We start from the raw sequence: 15,395 nt of genomic DNA, 5'->3' as shown, positions 1-15,395 counted from the left end.
CACAAACACAGTTTCCTTAGTCACCTCTTCTTCAGTCCCTGCAAACTACTGCAGTAGATATAAAGATATGCAAATTTTAAACACTTCACTTGCTTACTCCTCCTCCAGTCTTTTGTGCCAGGAGATAACACCAGAAAACAAAACCGGAGAAAGGTTATCCTATGAGCAAGCCTGTACACTGCATTCCCGAAGGATTGCCAGCTTCAGATTAAGCAGCAGACCTCAGTCCCCATGACAGCTACAAAACAAAATACACATATCGGTTTTTGTGAACCAAGAGACATGTTTGTCTCCTGTTTATTCTAAAGACATGTTTATTCTAGAGACTAAGTACCTTTGAGAAACAACCTTACTTGCTAAAAAAAAAAAAACAACAAAACTTTAAAAATCCTGCAGGCTAGTATTGGATCTAACTCAAGTGAGGTGCAGTTTTTAACTGACAGTGGTAAGTTACCGAATCATTGGTAGAAAAGTTATTGCCTGTGTTTCGAAATAATCCTTGTCTTCTAAAAATAATTCTTCAGTGATTTAATTTATAGCAATACATTACATATGCAGTTACACTGGACCAACTTTCAGCCAGATTTTGACAACACTCAACTCTCAAATGAACCTAGAAAAACATTCTTCATAGCTCCAAGTAGCACAGTGACTGCAAACCAAAATTAAGGATGAAATACAATATGACTTGTAAAATCTACATGTGATCCTAAAGCAAAAGTGCAACAAAGTCTTTCACGCTTCCCCCAGTTATTCTCTCATAGTGATATAAATACAGAGCTGCTCTACACGTGCAAAAATGATAGCCCTGAAGTCACACTGGTGAAAAAAATACGTGACTTTACTGAACTAATAACAAAAATCAAATACCACTCAGGCTTCAAAAACAAGAACACCTATGCCTGGATTTTTTTACATTTTGTCACACTAAGTAAAGCCTTTTGCTCTCATAACAAAGAGCATTTTTGTTCATTTTCTTGCCCTCCAAAGAACCATCTTTCCCTGTTTTTTAAGGTTCTCAGACACAGCACAAGGAAGAAAAATAATATTTAAACAAAAAACCCACCCCCAACCTCTAAAAAACCACACACACACACAGAGGAGAATGCAAGTCAAAAAGGCACAATTAGCAAAGAGTCTATGGTCAGCTGCACATCACAAAACGGTTTTAGCAGGGTCGCACAGCATCAAGGCCACCAGGAGGGTGGAGGAATTTCACATCCACATGCACTAAATACTGTGGAATTCCCTCCCCCAGCTTTTACGCCCTTGAAGCAGCTCAAATCTCCGATCAGCATTAGAACTGACTAGAAACCTATTAACTCATTACTTCATATACATATTAAACAAGGGCTATTCATATTTTGTTCAAATGTTAATAGACCATTAACTTTTTTTTAAATGAAGTTACAATGCTTTCTTTTTTTTTTTTTTCTCCGTAGAATGGTTAATTAAAATACCAGTTTCTACCTGAAGCTAATTCAACTGGACACAAGTTTTTATTTATTTATATACTTATATTTGAAAAATAATATACACACAAAAATATAAAATACACAAATAATTGTCCTAAAACTTCTAGTGGCCTTTCTCCAATCCTAAACTTCCTACTTTTCCTCTCTTCTACTGAAGTGCATAAAGACTGTCAAAATGTGATCAACGGCTTCAAGTGCAAGCAGATATTTCATCGACTATCAGATACATTGGAAATATATAAACTTTGAACATAAGCACTGAAAAGCCAAATTAATAACAGACTATTAGTGCTCATTAGCTCTACCCTCCCACCTTTCTTCTTTCTTTTTCTTCTGGAATAGCTGCCCTGCCAGTACAACCCAAACTCTAAAATGCCATCCTAAAAATAGAAAGCAATAAAAGACAAAAAAAAAAAAAAAAAAAAAAAAGAGGGGGGAGAACGGGAACTGAGAGAATAAGCAGAGTGAGAAGCACTGTAATATAAAACTGTCTCCAGCTTCGAAGTCATCAGCCAATCATAATCCAATAAATGCTTTTTTTTTTTTTTTCTAAAATCAGAACACTCAAATGTCTATTTTTACTGGTGTTTAGAAGCAGCTTTCTCAACAGGGCTTTCAAACCAGTAGAGCCTGGCATGCAAAGTAGTGACTTACAAAACTCAATTTCAAGCCATAATTTCCAAGGCCTTCACTTGTTTATATGGGTTCATTTGTGTCTAGCACACCAATACTTTACAGCACAGACACCATTAGCAAAAAAAATGGAGAACTAAAGGGAGGAAACTGAGGGGATGTTTACATGAACTATTCTTTTAACCCAGAACACTATTTGAGGGTTCTCCCTTCATGACTGTACACTGTTACATGTATTTAAATGGCTAGAACAGTTCTGATATCCTAAGATACAAATATATTCTCCAAGTGCAAACATCAGGAACTGCAGTACTTACAGATAGGTTTTATCTAGCCCTCAAACATACCAATGAGAACTGCTAGGTATGCTTAAAGTACTGAAAAATCAAGGCAGGAGGGAGCTGTACCCATCTTAAGTCTGAAAAATTCATACACACAACAAAATACCATCTCTCAAGTATACAAGGAGGTGTATCCTCAGCACTTCTGTAATTTCTTTGTGTGTGGGTTGCCCAGAGAAGTTTGAATGCCCCATCACTGGAAGTGTTGGACAGAGCTTTGAGTAACCTGATCTAGTGAAGGATGTCCCTGACCATGGCAGGGAGCTGGACTAGCTGATTTTTGAAGGTCCCTTCCAGTCCAAACCATTCTATGATTCCGCAATTCTAAAATGCTAGAGATCTCTTCCTGTATTTAATTGTATTCATAAAACTGATTTTCAGTTATCAATGCTACATTATGAATATGTTACAAATTACTGCTATAATGCAGAAGGAGCAGCTTTCAAACTGACTCCTATTTTCCATCTAGAGCATGGGAAGTGCATTCTCAAGAGTAGTATCACTTCTGTCTTGTCTGTGGCACACTGTAGCAGGTCTCAGGATGTCTGCACCCTAAGCATTGCTTTGCCTCCGTCCCTCATTAACCTCAAGTAATTAAACCAAGTCCTCAGGACTTCACAGTCAGCAAAAGGGGGCAAAAATTCTTCTGCTACCTTTAAGATTGATAGTACAAAATCACAAATGCTCCCATTTCAATAGGGCATATGCACTTCCAACAGGCTGTGGAATGACCATAATGAAAAGGTCTTTAAAAGGACTTGATGAATATTGCATAGTAAAGATTTTTTTTAATTTTTAAATGGGAGTATCTGACAGCATCTGAGCTTAATTGTTGTCCTTCATAGAAAGTAACTACTTAAACACACAAGGACTAATCCTGCTCTGCCCTTAGGAAATCTAAGTAACCATCATATCATTATTTCTCAATCCTTAATTTTAGTGAAGAAATACATTAAATACACTCTTTCCCACAGCAAGAATTCAAATCCAACTTGCTTCAAATGTCTTTGAAAAGAGCATTTATTTCAAACTTGTAAATGATTTAAAAGAGAAAGCTTAATTAATAATGTTGTTTCCAGCCAGATGGCCAGACATTAGTTTTCAGTCATCTCTTTCAGAACAATTCACCAGAAGTCTTCAGATGCAAAGGAGTTTTAAAGCAAATAGATGTGATTGCCCAGCACTCTCAGCGGCTGCCAAAATGTTCAGTAAAAGACACAGCTATAGGTATAGGAAGGTTTCAGTTTTCCAACTTATGTTGCTGTGGGTCATGACTGTAAACGTCCACTAGCAACAGCACAATCACTTGACAGACACACATTTATTTCATTTAACATTTTGTATTTGGATGGCATTAAATTCCCATATGGTTATATAACATTACTTAAATGAAAACATGCGGCTACATGTACAGTGTTTCCCCTGGACTTGTGCTAACAGACTCCAAACTTAAGCTCAGTAGCAGACCACTGTGGTATGATGTGTATCAACCAGTCAAAATATTCCATGTGTACAGGAGGCACCAGCACAGAGACGAATAGATAAATATTATGCAAAGCCAGTTAAGGTTTACCACTAAACATCTATGGAATTCTAATATTCTCACTGACGTAGCACCTACATATTTTCAAAGAAAGTTTCCAACAAAAATCAAAACTGCTTTCTTAGTATGAATGAGATGCTGAACAGCAACAGAAAGCTTTTTAAAGTAGCAAGGTTTTGCAACAGAGTCTACCTTTTCAGATTTTAACAGATTTTCACAACTCTTATAAAAAATTCTCTGACATCCTTGTGAGGCAAGTACTGTATTTGCTAGGTAGTTAAGAATAAGGTACAAGCAGGTTAAGCATTTCGCTCAATGTTACACAGTGGTATGGAACAAAACCCGATGTCTTCAGTCTTTCCTAACCACAATGTACATTCATTATGCAGTAATCCACAACTGAAAACCTATCTTAATTCAGTTATGACTGGGAAAAACAAATATGCAATTGCAACTCTATACATGAACTTTCAGCCTATAGTTCTACCAAACAAGCAAAACCAGATTTGGGAAAAAGCTTCCATGATCAGCCATCTACCTACACACAAGTTATTTATGGCATCTAATTCAGAGCAAAGCTCAAAGCAGTTTGCAGACTGCCAACAGACTTTTACTGGCAACAGAAATCAGCTATAAAGTAGTATTAGATTTGATAATCAGGCAGCGATTATCTACTTTTTTCAAAAATTTACAGTTAGTTTTTGTAAAGCTTATTTCTAATGCAGTGGTTTCAAATCAGCTGGTTTCCACTTTCCACGATTCTAACAGTCATCTTCTAGAAAAACTCTACTGGCCATAAAAAAAAAGCAGCCACAAAATTTTGAACAGAAAACAATAGCACTAAACAGGCCAATAAGATAGTTTTGACTTATGGTGAAGCTTATGTTCGGTAAGTCAGGTAAATTTAGGCCCAAGAAGCAGTTACGGAGGAAGATTAGCCAAACTGTATGCAAATTTCACCATTCCAAGCCCATGAAATGCTTACAAGGTAATCAATCTGGGCTCTCCACAGTTCACTGGTTTCGCTTGGAAGGTTCCAGGCCAACATCAATAACTATTCTAGACCTCTCCTCCAACAGGCTACTGACCGTGGGGGAAGAAAGAATGAGCAGACCTTGTGCTCTTCTGAGTTCAAGGCCTGTAATTGTGGGTGGGCTTTATCTAGGCCGTGCAAGAGGAAACCCTACTCCTTCCTGTATTTGTATAGCTGTGTAGTAGGGGAGGTGGGAGGGGGGCTCAAGGGGAAGCACGCTGTAAGGGCTTCAGCATCAGTATGCAAACTGGTTAAAAATGGTTTAAAAAAAAAATCATTAAAAAAAAAAAATACAAAGACCAACAGCAAGAACAGCCAAATGCCACCTTCTGCCCAGGCACAGGATCGGGAGCTGCTGCCAATGCCAAACCCACTGCCAGTGGGATCTCAGCTACAAAATGTGGAGGGCCTCTGCCAAGCCATGCTAGTGCCCATCAGAAAACCCTCAATGAAACATGAGCAAGAAGTCCTCTGAAAATGAAACGCTTTGCAGAGAAGTATCATTTTCAACAAACTTCCAGCTAAATCCTGCCTGGCTTCCTGCCAGATTTCCAGCCCAGGGCTGACAAGTCCAGTCTTCTTGGGACTGGAGCCCTCAGGTCTCACGGGCTCTGTGGGGCAGGCTTCAAGTCCTGCAAAGAACAACCCACAGAATTCCCAAACACCCCGAATTTAAGAGAGAAAAACGAGTAATATTCAACCTACAAACACCTTTATCCTCCGTTTTCAGTTCACTGCTACCTTGTGCTGGCCTGACTCTCATTTGCATGTAAATCAGAAGTAAATTTACTGAAATCCATTGAATTACACACATGCAAAAGGGGTGGGAAAAGACTCAAGACTTCAGCTGCTTATTAGCCTTTCTTTTAAGCAAAGAATGCTTTCTAAAGACTGATATAATTTTTCAGATACTGTTATATGTGTGCTACAAATTGGCTATGCATCTGACTCAAGGGGAACAACAATTTGTTCAACAAATAATAAGAAAAGGACTTTTCTGTACAGTTCCACATGTACGGAAACCACAGACTTTGTATTCCTATGAAAAAAACCACATCTGGTCTTTCCGAGTATAACAAAATTAAAGGTGCTTGTAGTTGAGTCTTTGTCTTCCCACACGGCAACATTTAAAATCCAGTTATGAAGGGAAAGGAAATTTGGGGGAAAAAAAAGTGTTCTCTATCTGTTAAGTAGATAAAGCAACAACAGTTGCACATTGAATACAAAACCAGAGGCATTCTTATGTTCCACAGATGTCCTCCAATAAGCCCAATATTGTTGTGAACTTTAACTGTTCTACATCTGTGAAGAGTAAGTGAATTTCTCTTCATGTTCAAGCAACTAAAACAGGAAGGACAAAGTTTTTCCTCTTTTATTGTGAAAAAGGAGAGTCAGTATCAACATCCATCATTCAACCACTGCTGGCTGCAACTTCACCACAAAGGAGGAAATTTCTGTTTTGACTTCCTTTTTTAAAAAGATTTGTGTTACAGTTAACGAACGTAACCAACCTTTCCTATGACACAATTTGTAAGTAAAGTTTTCATGAAATTTTCAGATTAGGTAACTAGAAATTATAAATTGAACTAAGAATGATCCACCTAATACCTTGGCACTGAGACTTTCCCCAAAGCCTGAAGGAAGCAAGGGCCCCAGGCAGACTCTGCTGACATACTGTCCCCTGCAATCTTCTCTCCAGGATTCACACACTTCACTTTCCATAAAGCGATGCACATTCCTCCGGAGATCGAAAAGCAGATGCTCCTGTTCACCGAGTCAGGTACACACAGAGCCCAGTCACACAACTACCGGAAACGTGCAGCTTCCTTGCTCTCATAACCTCAGTGCTGAACAGCAAGTGGGCTTTAAGGGTATTTTTAGTGAAAAATTCCTCAAGATCACCTATCGACCTTTCCTAGACTTACACAAGTTACATTTCTAACAGGGAGGTTTTGCTCGATTTTTAAGTGTGTTCTTTCATGAGGCTCACCAACGAGATTTATAATTTCATCACATCTTCCACCATCAACAGCAGCTCCTAATACTTTAAAAATGTACTCAAATTGACTCCTCGTGGAATAGCAGGTCAAACAATCAAACTCACAAGGAACAACTACCATTTCCTTCCCATCTTCCCCGTGTCCTTCCCGCAGTGCTGCTCCTGCCCACTGACATGTGCAGCTTCAGAAGTGAGCTCTTGATGTAAGCAAGGCCAGTACCAGCAACCATATGGAGACTCTCCACTGTAGAGAAAGGAATGACGGTTCAATACTTGAGGCAATTGCTGGGGCACACAATCCAACATACTTCCTGACCTACTCATTTTGAATAGCTTAAAGTCTGTCTGCACCACACACAGCCATGCAGGATAGAGAAACCTACCTTGTTAATAAATGAGCAAATTTAGATACCCAGAACAGTGTAGCTACACTAGTTTAGGTTTAACAGGCTTAGCTGACAATAAAGATCTCTTCTTCTGGAGCTCAGACGATTCCTGGGTGACCCTCTAAAAAGCAGAGCATTATTTCTTATGTGGCTGGGCTCTTCTGAAGACAAGGGTTACCCCCTTTTTGTAAAAAATTTTTTAATAGGGCCTCTATTACTACACGTAAGCAATTTGTTCCTCCTCACACTTGTGACCCATGCTTCTGAAGGATCAAGCCTTTAATACAGAGCGAGCTCTGGCTTTTTATTCTGTTTCTACAGAGCCACAGTACCAGTAGCCATCAAACTTTCCTGCTTGCCTAAGGGCAAGTCCCAGCATTCCGACAGTGATGGTAAAGAGATGCGTGAGCAAATGAGGATCTGGTCTAAAAGGCTTCAAAACATCTTTAAAAGCAGTATTAACTGCAACAATTGACACATTACTTGTCTCTTCAGTCACACAGAAAGTTGGCTACCAGTGACAAGTACAAGAACCCAATTATTAACAACTTCCTTGTCTTTATGTTCGGACTCAAGTCGCATGTAGTCGCATGTAACGAAATGTAATTAGCAAACATTTGCTAAGCTTGGTGGAGTCAGCCTACTAGAACTAGAATGTCTGGACAAGAACCTCTGCCCTGTCTTTATTCCCTTAGCTCCTCTCTGCTCTCTTTGCTGCCAATCAACACAATCAGCTTTGGACTGGAAAAAGCTTTTTCCACAGCACATCAAGGCAGGCAAGGACAAAAGTTAATTAGGACTATTCATAAGCCTTACTGGAAGAGAGTGCTGCATCCCATCCCTGAAAATTTAATTGCGCTCCATAGAGGAAAGCTAGAAAAAATAATAATACAAAAATAAAAAACAGAAAAAGATAATTTGGGAATAAAATCTGATTTCAATTTAATTCAAGCACCGTTTGGCCCTATTTATTTCATAAAGTAGTTCATGCAGGATAATGGCATTATTGTGCATCTAACAGCATTAGAAGCTCCTAATAAATTAACAAGTGAAAATTAATGGCTGCTCAGTCCATTAAATCTTGTTAATTTTATTTTTGTTGCAATAATATAGCAATCACAAGTTTACATTATTAAACCAATATTTATTAGAAGAACTCATTTTAATTGGATCCCTGATGTGATAATCCAGCACAATGTGTATTTCTCGATTTCATCAATTTTTTTGCATTTATTTCTCATTATATTTAAATGACTGCAATGTTCAGGGTCTCTTCCTAATACTATAAAAGTTAAGCAACCATTTTAAACATTTTATTTCACAAAGATTCAACACTTACTACACAATATAATGAGAATCTTATGAGTCTTTTCTGAAGCTATTTTAAATATTTCAGTCCCTTGAGAAAGGGGAGAATAAAAAAGGCAGAGATATGAGTATTTGAAAACATCTCAACAAATGGTAAAATACATTTTTTCCCCTTCGGCCATCAATGTTCTGTATAAACATTGCTGTGTTGCCTTTCAAGTCAAGAGTTTTAATCACCTCTTTTTAATGCAAAATGTTAGCTGGCCTGCACATCTCAGAAAAAAAAGATAAATATATACTGACAAAAGGTTTTGAATTTATTGGCTGCTGACAGATTACAAATTTGAGGAGACATCTAACTAAGGGCTGGGTCTGATGTGCTACTCCAGCAGCAACTACTTTGAGGGAAGGGGCTGAACAACACTTTCTCAACCCTGACCTCCCTCCTTTCCCCAGTTCCTTTGTCTCTGCCAACATAACTGAATGGGTAGTTACTCCCCAACTGGTTGTACCAACGTTATTGCTTTAACTTAACAGTAACATTTTGTTTTTTAAAACGGCATAGTGTAGGCTAGAAGTCAACTACATGTGCTACTATCCAGGCTAATACAAGAGGCAACAACTCTGTGCAAGGGTGGGGAGAAGCTGAAGGGGCTGTAGGAAACAAAAAGCTCTGTGCCCCAAGATGGGGGTTTGACCTTCGGGGAGATGACAAGGAGGAAGATGAGAAAGGTACAAGTGGGGCTGCAGGCAGAAGGCACACCTGACTAAAGGTCTACATACACTTACCATATTTTCACCTTTAGACCTGATCTGCAAAGTCACACTAATGCCACAAAAGCCAGGAGCAGATGTGTAAAGCGGCGTCTACCCTGCAGCTATCACTGCCACAACCAAACTAGCTTGTGTGGGTATTGCCAGCAGCACGGTTGTGGCAGCACAAAGGTTAGGATAGGGCTGTAAAAAACCTGCCCATAAAGCTAGGTCAGTACATAGGTTAGTGGACAGTTTTGTAGCAGTAAAATCGCCAGCAACAGGGAACTAACAAGTATAATGGTAGCTAGACTGTGTTTGCACAGAGGGACTGTACTGCAATCATCTCCAGTGCACCGTTACACCAGTCTATTAAGTACAGACACTCTTAAACAAGTCTATGCAATATTATTAAAGCTCCTCACATACAGGGGCAGGCCAAATCGAAAACAAGGTAGTTTAAAACTGGCATTAAAAAAAAATATATAAATTTGCACACGGACACACAAAACTACGACTGGCCCTTTACTGAAACCAGATGGGCACCAGTTACAAAAGAACAACATACTTCACAGTCTTGCAGACAACCTCTGCCACTTACTGTATTTACAGTTTTCATATTTTCCTGGTATCAAGGCAATCCTAAGATCATGGTCAATTCTTGTGGATAATTGTGTGGTCAACTACCAACGCAACAGAAAGCATGCTCACACCCAAGACGTTCCTAAAATCACTTATGTATTATCCCTGGTTTTCCCCACCAAAATGCAAATCATTTAAGGACCACGCTGTTCAGCTGCTTTAAAAAGCAAATGTGCCATGTTTCCATTTCAGTTGGTACATTCTATCCTTATCAGATGAGTTCCGCAAGAAATAACACCCACCTCTCTTCAAAACAATTTTCTAAATTAAAAAAACACCACTTAAAAGAAGGTGTTCCTCACATGCCAGAATCCTGGCTCCCCTAAAACCACTGGTGATACAAAAAAAACAAATACAGTAATATGTTCAAAAGAAAAATATGCATATGAAAATATATTACAAAATATCATGAGATTTATGTCTTAATATGTGCAGTACCACTAAGGGTCTTGAAACAAAGCATTTACTATCTTGTCCCATATCAACAAGACTATATATACTACACAGCTTTTAGAGATTACTTAGTGCTCATCCCATGTTCCTGGCTTCTGCAGCTCAGACCCTACCTAGGTTAAGAGTTAAACACTCATCACAGTTCAGCCTAATGCACTTTATTGCCGTGGCAAAATGCTGATGGTTTGTCAGGTGCACAGTGGCCTCTCTTCAGATCAGGAATAGTATTAGAAACTCATTGCTCTGCCCCCAAGGATGAAGTCCATGGGGTTCTGCAGGTATGTAGTAATGTCAGCTGCAGGGTTTGCTACCATCAGATTCCATGCGTACCATACTCTTCGGTCTCAGAAGGAAAAAGAGCCATCAAAAATGTTTTAAAAAGTCTGCTGGCAGCTGGAGTAGACCTGAGCCTGTTCACAGAAAAAAGCAGAGAGGCCACAAACTCAAACACCTGGCTGTGCCAGGGTATGTGCTAATGGCGCGCTATCCTCAAGCTTGTCTGAAAAATGGTAAAAATGCCCATCCTGAAAGCTGGGCTTTCAACGTCAATGCAGCTACTACAAAGGATGTATTTTACTGGGCAAAACAGCGTGTGTTTTCAACTTCATCGCACAATACAGTATGAAAAAATATCTGATGGCCATGCAGACCCAGCTTGCTACAACTCACTGGATCAGCTCCTGACGCCAAAGCCCACCAGCTCAGTGCACAGAGGTTTAAAGGCAGCTCCCTTCTGGAGAAGGATGGGCTTTGGCAGCAGCACGCCACATGAGGGAGGGAGGAAGGTTCTCCAAACGAGCCATTCTGTCCAGCACCTGTGACTGTGGCCCAAGAAACAATCAGATGGTCTGAGACCAGTAGGTTTTTCAGGTGGAAATTACTTCTTGATCCAGCAGAAGAAACAAGGAGGAAGAATCCTGCCAGCACAGTGTGTTACGCTGAAATCCTTGAAGGTCTCTCCAGTCTTCTGCTGTCTGTCGCAGGTCTTCCAAGAGAAAACCTGGGGCCTGAGGTGACTGTCACATCACCTTACAAATGGAGCACTTTGAAAAGTAACACAGGCTGAACAAATACATAAGCAAATAAACTATTCAGTGTTTAATAATCTGTCAAGAGATAGAACGCAGTACGCATATTTCCAGTTACAAGTAAATAAAAATGACAGCAGGAATAAATTTAGTATTCTAATTCCTTAGCCCTACAACAAAATTTAATTCTTTTTTTTTGTTCTTTCTTAAAACAATCCCACCTGATCACTACAGGAATTTGCTGTGTAGCTCTTATTTCCATGAGAAATGTTTCTGCAAAGCTCAAGCACTTTTACATCTGAAACTTGCTTCGTCTCATGGATACAATAGCTAATTTTGGACTTACCCTACTCCTGCTGGGCCAGAGTCATCACTGGCATAGCTCCACTGTAACTCAGTCTACTGATGCATTACAGACAATGCACAACATGATCTAATCCTTAATGATGTTTTTTTCCCCCCTTTTTTCCTCTAACAGACTTTTTTGACTAAATAGGAAAGTAACATATGTAAAATTATTTTTTAAAAAAACCACAAAAATGTAAAACCATACTAAAATGGTCTTGCAAACACTCATTTCAAGTGACACAATAATCAGATATACAGATACATTAGGACAAACAGTGCAGTCCAGAGAAGACACAGCTCTTAAAAGTCACAAGGCCTGATTATAGTTCCAGCTCTGCCACTGACTTCTAGAGAAGCTGTTTCGCATTTCCACACCACTCCCCAATCTCTGATACACAGATATTAACCTCTCAGTGTGCTGCTGAGTCCAGCACAGACTAACCCAACCACGTTCATGTGGATCTCTGTAATACACTTGCTAAACAATAACAAAAGTACGTCTGAAGTGTTGTGTTCAAAAACTAGTGCCAAGGCATAAGGAGCAACCATCAAAATATGCTGACAGTTCCCTCATACCAAGGTTGAAGATATGGATCCAGGCTCCGTGTCATAAGTGAACATGAAATGTTTTCATTTCTGTACAGATTTCCTTTAACAGAGCAAGGTCTAAAAGAAACAGACATTCACTTCTGCACAGTAGGAACAGCCAGGACAATCTCTGGAGGTGATAATATTTAAGACTTGTGACATCTGCTTGTGTTACTTATTTTCAAGCTTTAAAAATATTTTTCTAAATTAAAGCATCCTACTCCACCCAGATCTTTGCTTCCTTTGAATCATAAAACATCAAAACCTTCCTTCTTTATCTAAACCACCTTGTTACTAGTAAAAGAAGTACCAAGAGGCTTCACGCTCTGCTCCTTAACAGGTCAGCATCAGCTAGACACAATACCCAGGTCACATCAGCAGGGCTGCTCAAGCCTTTTTCTTCTTTTGAAATGGTATTTCGGGGAAGTGGTTTAAATAGTCTATTATCTATGTGGAAGGCGTACTGCTTACCAAGAATTTAAAAATACAGGTTTTAAGGCATCTGTATTGGGTGGCAGCTCTACAGGTTTTGATTTCTGCTTCAATTAGGTGAAGCCAGAGTAACTCTAACAAAGGCTGAGAGATCTATTTGCATTACTGGCCAAAATCTTAGCCACAGTCATTCACCATCAAAAAAGATAAGGAGACTTTATTTTTCCTTTAAATAAACGCTACAGTTATTGGAAGAAAAATTTAGGAGTTCCAAATATGCACATTTGTAAGCTACTTGCTTCACTTTTTCATGCAACAGATGCTGCTTTGTATTAGCTACTGCATATTAAATCATTCTGACAACCAAGAAAGCATACATTTGTTTGCGCGCAAGAGAAGCATGAATACACACACACAGAGATATCTTCTCACGCAGAAGCATACAATTATGCAGCATTCAAATATTTAGGATGAACTTTGGCCTTTGTTTAAGGAAAAAAAAAGTACCCTCAAACAACAATCAGTAACAGAATCAGCAGTCATCTGGCTGAGCTCACAGAAATCAACAGATCTTCAGCAATAAAACACCACTTGTGGCCAGCTATTTGAAAGTTACTTGGAAATTTTTTCGTAGATAGGATACTTATATACACGTCCTTTATGATTTATAATGGTCTTATAGATCGATCTCAGAATGGAGGCTAAAAATAAAAACTATGTTAATTCCAAAAATGAGAAAAAATAATCAGTTACATTCACCCTCACGTGCTTTTTTTTCACTCCAAACAATCCCCTTCAGCTATGCCATTTGCATTCCCGATTTCAAAAGTAATTTGAAAACATAGGCACAGCAGGGCTCTAAATCACCTCTTCAGAGTAACATCAGTCTAGCTAATATAGAAGAAACCAAGCAACCCAAACAAAACCATTTTCCTGATACATTAATCAGAAGAAAATCTTAATGTAACAGTACTAGAGAACACGCCGAAACTTTTGACAATGAGAGTATCCACAGTAAGTATAACTATAGTCCAGAGCGCTTCCAACTTTTTTTTTTTTTTTAATCTCGGCTGGAGACATATTTTCTCCCTACGTTCCCCTCTTGTTACTAGACAGTAATCCAGTTCTGCAGCCAGTTATTTTTAATTTTGTTTTTTTTTAAAAACTATATATATAACCAGGATAGAGCATGCAGGAGGGACCAACACCGAAGTGCAGCGGGGCTGGAAAGCCAAACAAGCCCCCCTACCCGAGTCCCTGGGGAGAAACCTGCTACCAAGGGGCTCCGAGCACCCCGGTGCCCGCCCCGGGGGGGTCCCTCCCGCAGGGACAGCCGTGTGGGGGGCTGCTGTGCCCGGGCGGGGGGTGCCCCTTGTTTTGTGTGCTCCCCACGGCCCCGGCCGCACACACCCCCCACTCTACCTGGGGATAGTGATGCACTTGGTGTTGATGTTCTGCGTGGTGATCGCCTTCTCCAGCTCGTCCAGCTGCCCCGTCTTCTTCAGCTTCTTCACCAGGCTCTTCACCGCCTTCTCGCACCATTTCTCCTCCTGCCCGTTCTGCTCCCCTTTCTTCCAGCCCAGGAGCCGCTTGACGATGGGAGGAGTGAAAGGCAGGATGGAGGACATGCTGGCTCGCCCGGCTGGGCCCCGCCGCTGGCTCCGCGCTCGCCCCCCGCTCCGCTCCGCGCAGGCCCCGCCGCGCCGCGGGCAGCACAAAGCCCGGCCCCGGGCGGCGGTGGCCTGGCCTGGCCCGGCGCCGCTCCGCCGGTGCCTCAGCGCCTCGGGCCCGCGGCACCAAACTTTGCCCGGAGTTCGCCGCCTCTCCCCGGCGGCGGCAGCTCCCTCCTCCCCCTCCTGCCCCGCTCTGTGTGCGCGGAGAGGCGCCCACTCCAGCTCATTCCCAGTCTGTCTCTCATGCAAATTGCCTGCTGGCCGCCCCGGCCCGGCTTCCACCCCCTCCTTCCCTCCCAAACACGCTCACTCACGCCGCCGAGGGAGGGCGGGGAGGCGGCCGGCCCGCCGGGAACTCCGCTCCCCCCCTCCCCCCGCCCCGCCGCCAGCCCCCGCGCTCCCGGCAGAGGCCCCCGCTCCCCGGGCGGGCCGGGGCTCTTCCTCCCCGCGGCGCCGGGCGCCCGCGGCCTTCCCGCGCCCGCAGCCCCTCAGAGCACAGGGCGGGAAGCTCCCCCTCGGGGCCACCGCGGCGGGAAGGAGCGTCCTCACCCCGCTCCGGGGAGGGGGGACCCGCGGGGGCTCTGCCCGCCCCAGGCGCCGGCCCCTCGGCCTCCCCCCGCAGCGCCGAGGTGGCGGCTCCCCGCGGTGCGGGTCGGCCCTCCTCGGGGCTGCGAGCTCACGGGGAGGGCCAGCGGCGCCGTCGAAGCCCAGAAACCAGTACCTGGGCGAAAGCCCACCGAGGGGGAGGCAGCGAAAAAAA

At 41.8% G+C, this 15,395-nt stretch overlaps 1 protein-coding gene across 4 annotated transcripts in view; it reads right to left on the bottom strand.

Annotated features, from left to right (window-relative positions):
• Positions 1-14,914, bottom strand: part of SMAD3 (SMAD family member 3) — a 79,568-nt gene extending 64,654 nt beyond the window's left edge. For 2 of the 4 annotated variants that reach the window (XM_074916635.1, XM_074916637.1), the window contains exon 1: positions 14,385-14,913. In XM_074916635.1, coding sequence (XP_074772736.1) covers positions 14,385-14,590 — 206 coding nt within the window. In that variant the 5' untranslated portion in view covers positions 14,591-14,913. Of the gene's footprint in view, positions 1-14,384 lie in introns of all 4 variants that reach the window. The other 2 variants (XM_074916638.1, XM_074916636.1) reach the window with 2 other exon arrangements.
• Positions 14,915-15,395: the final 481 nt, after the last annotated feature.

Source organism: Athene noctua, chromosome 13 (genome assembly GCF_965140245.1).
Source record: "Athene noctua chromosome 13, bAthNoc1.hap1.1, whole genome shotgun sequence".
Classification (NCBI taxonomy): domain Eukaryota; kingdom Metazoa; phylum Chordata; class Aves; order Strigiformes; family Strigidae; genus Athene; species Athene noctua.
Note: the sequence above shows the minus strand (reverse complement) of the source record. Positions and strands in the feature narration are given on the sequence as shown.